Genomic DNA, 1,219 nt, shown 5'->3' on the forward strand with positions numbered 1-1,219 from the left:
TTAGCCGCTTGAGCCACAGGCGCCGAGCCAATGTGTTGATTTTTTAATACAATCTGACGTGCTTACATCAAACCAATCAACATAGCTTTGGCTTCATTTACTTGATTAGGACATTTATGTTCTATACTTGACAAATTTGACTTGTACCCTTGCAATATGCTCCATAGGTGTGGTCCCGCGCTTATATCTATCTTAAGACAACGAGATAATAAGTCTCAAAAGAGAAGCTTGGATAAATTCATCATTTTTCCTCAGTTCTATTCTTTTGTATTAATAAAATGTACATATATTTTACCTTTGCTGCTCATCCCCAGACTGACCGTAACTTCCAGAATCTAGAACACACAAAAACAGGTTTAAATCTTATTAAAAATTATGCTTCAAAGGCTGATTTGAGCTCAAACAGAATAAACGTGGTAAGAAAATATCAAAAATGAATTACAGAAAGAAAAACTAGAAGTTTAATGCTGTGCAAGGAGAAATCTATACAAATATTACTTTCTTTTTACAATAATTACGTTATTTAAAAACAACTATTCTATGTGTGCTAATGGTCATAAGAAGCAAGTGAACAAATGACAATCCCTTAAACACTGAAGCTATACTATCTTTATATACAAAAAGACATCTGTTAAAACTAATGAGGTCTGGGGCGGTGCCTGTGGCTCAGTGAGTAGGGCGCTGGGCCCCATATACTGAGGGAGGCGGGTTCAAACTCGGCCCTGGCCAAACTGCAACAAAAAAACAGCCGGGAGTTGTAGTGGGCGCCTGTAGTTCCAGCTACTCAGGAGGCTGAGGCAAGAGAATCGCCTAAGCCCAGGAGTTGGAGGTTGCTGTGAGCTGTGACGCCACATCACTCTACTGAAGGCGATAAAGTAAGACTCTGTCTCTACAAAAAAAAAAACTAATCAGGTCCAAAAAGGGGAAAGACATACACTCTTGACATCTATAAGATTGTATTTACTTGTGTATCTTCACCACCCCAATATATTCAGAAGTGCCAAAAAAATTAAAATGCATTTTAATAAAGGAAAAATTCGGGAGGTGCCTGTGGCTCAGTGAGTAGGGCACCGGGCCCCATATACCAAGGGTGGCGGGTTCAAACCCAGCCCCGGCCAAACTGCAACAAAAAATAGCCGGGTGTTGTGGCGGGCGCCTATAGTCTCAGCTACTTGGGAGGCTGAGGCAGAAGAATCGCCTAAGCCCAGGAGTTGGAGGT

At 41.1% G+C, this 1,219-nt stretch overlaps 1 protein-coding gene across 1 annotated transcript in view; it reads right to left on the reverse strand.

Moving 5' to 3' along the window:
- TAF15 (TATA-box binding protein associated factor 15) overlaps positions 1–1,219 on the reverse strand; it is a 67,962-nt gene that overhangs the window by 56,810 nt on the left and 9,933 nt on the right. The window contains exon 2 of the mRNA XM_003795630.2: positions 296–335. Within this exon, the coding sequence (XP_003795678.1) occupies positions 296–335 (40 nt within the window). The remainder of the gene's footprint in view (positions 1–295; positions 336–1,219) is intronic.

Source organism: Otolemur garnettii, unplaced genomic scaffold, assembly GCF_000181295.1.
Source record: "Otolemur garnettii isolate 467f Iridium unplaced genomic scaffold, OtoGar3 scaffold00094, whole genome shotgun sequence".
In the NCBI taxonomy this organism is placed as follows: domain Eukaryota; kingdom Metazoa; phylum Chordata; class Mammalia; order Primates; family Galagidae; genus Otolemur; species Otolemur garnettii.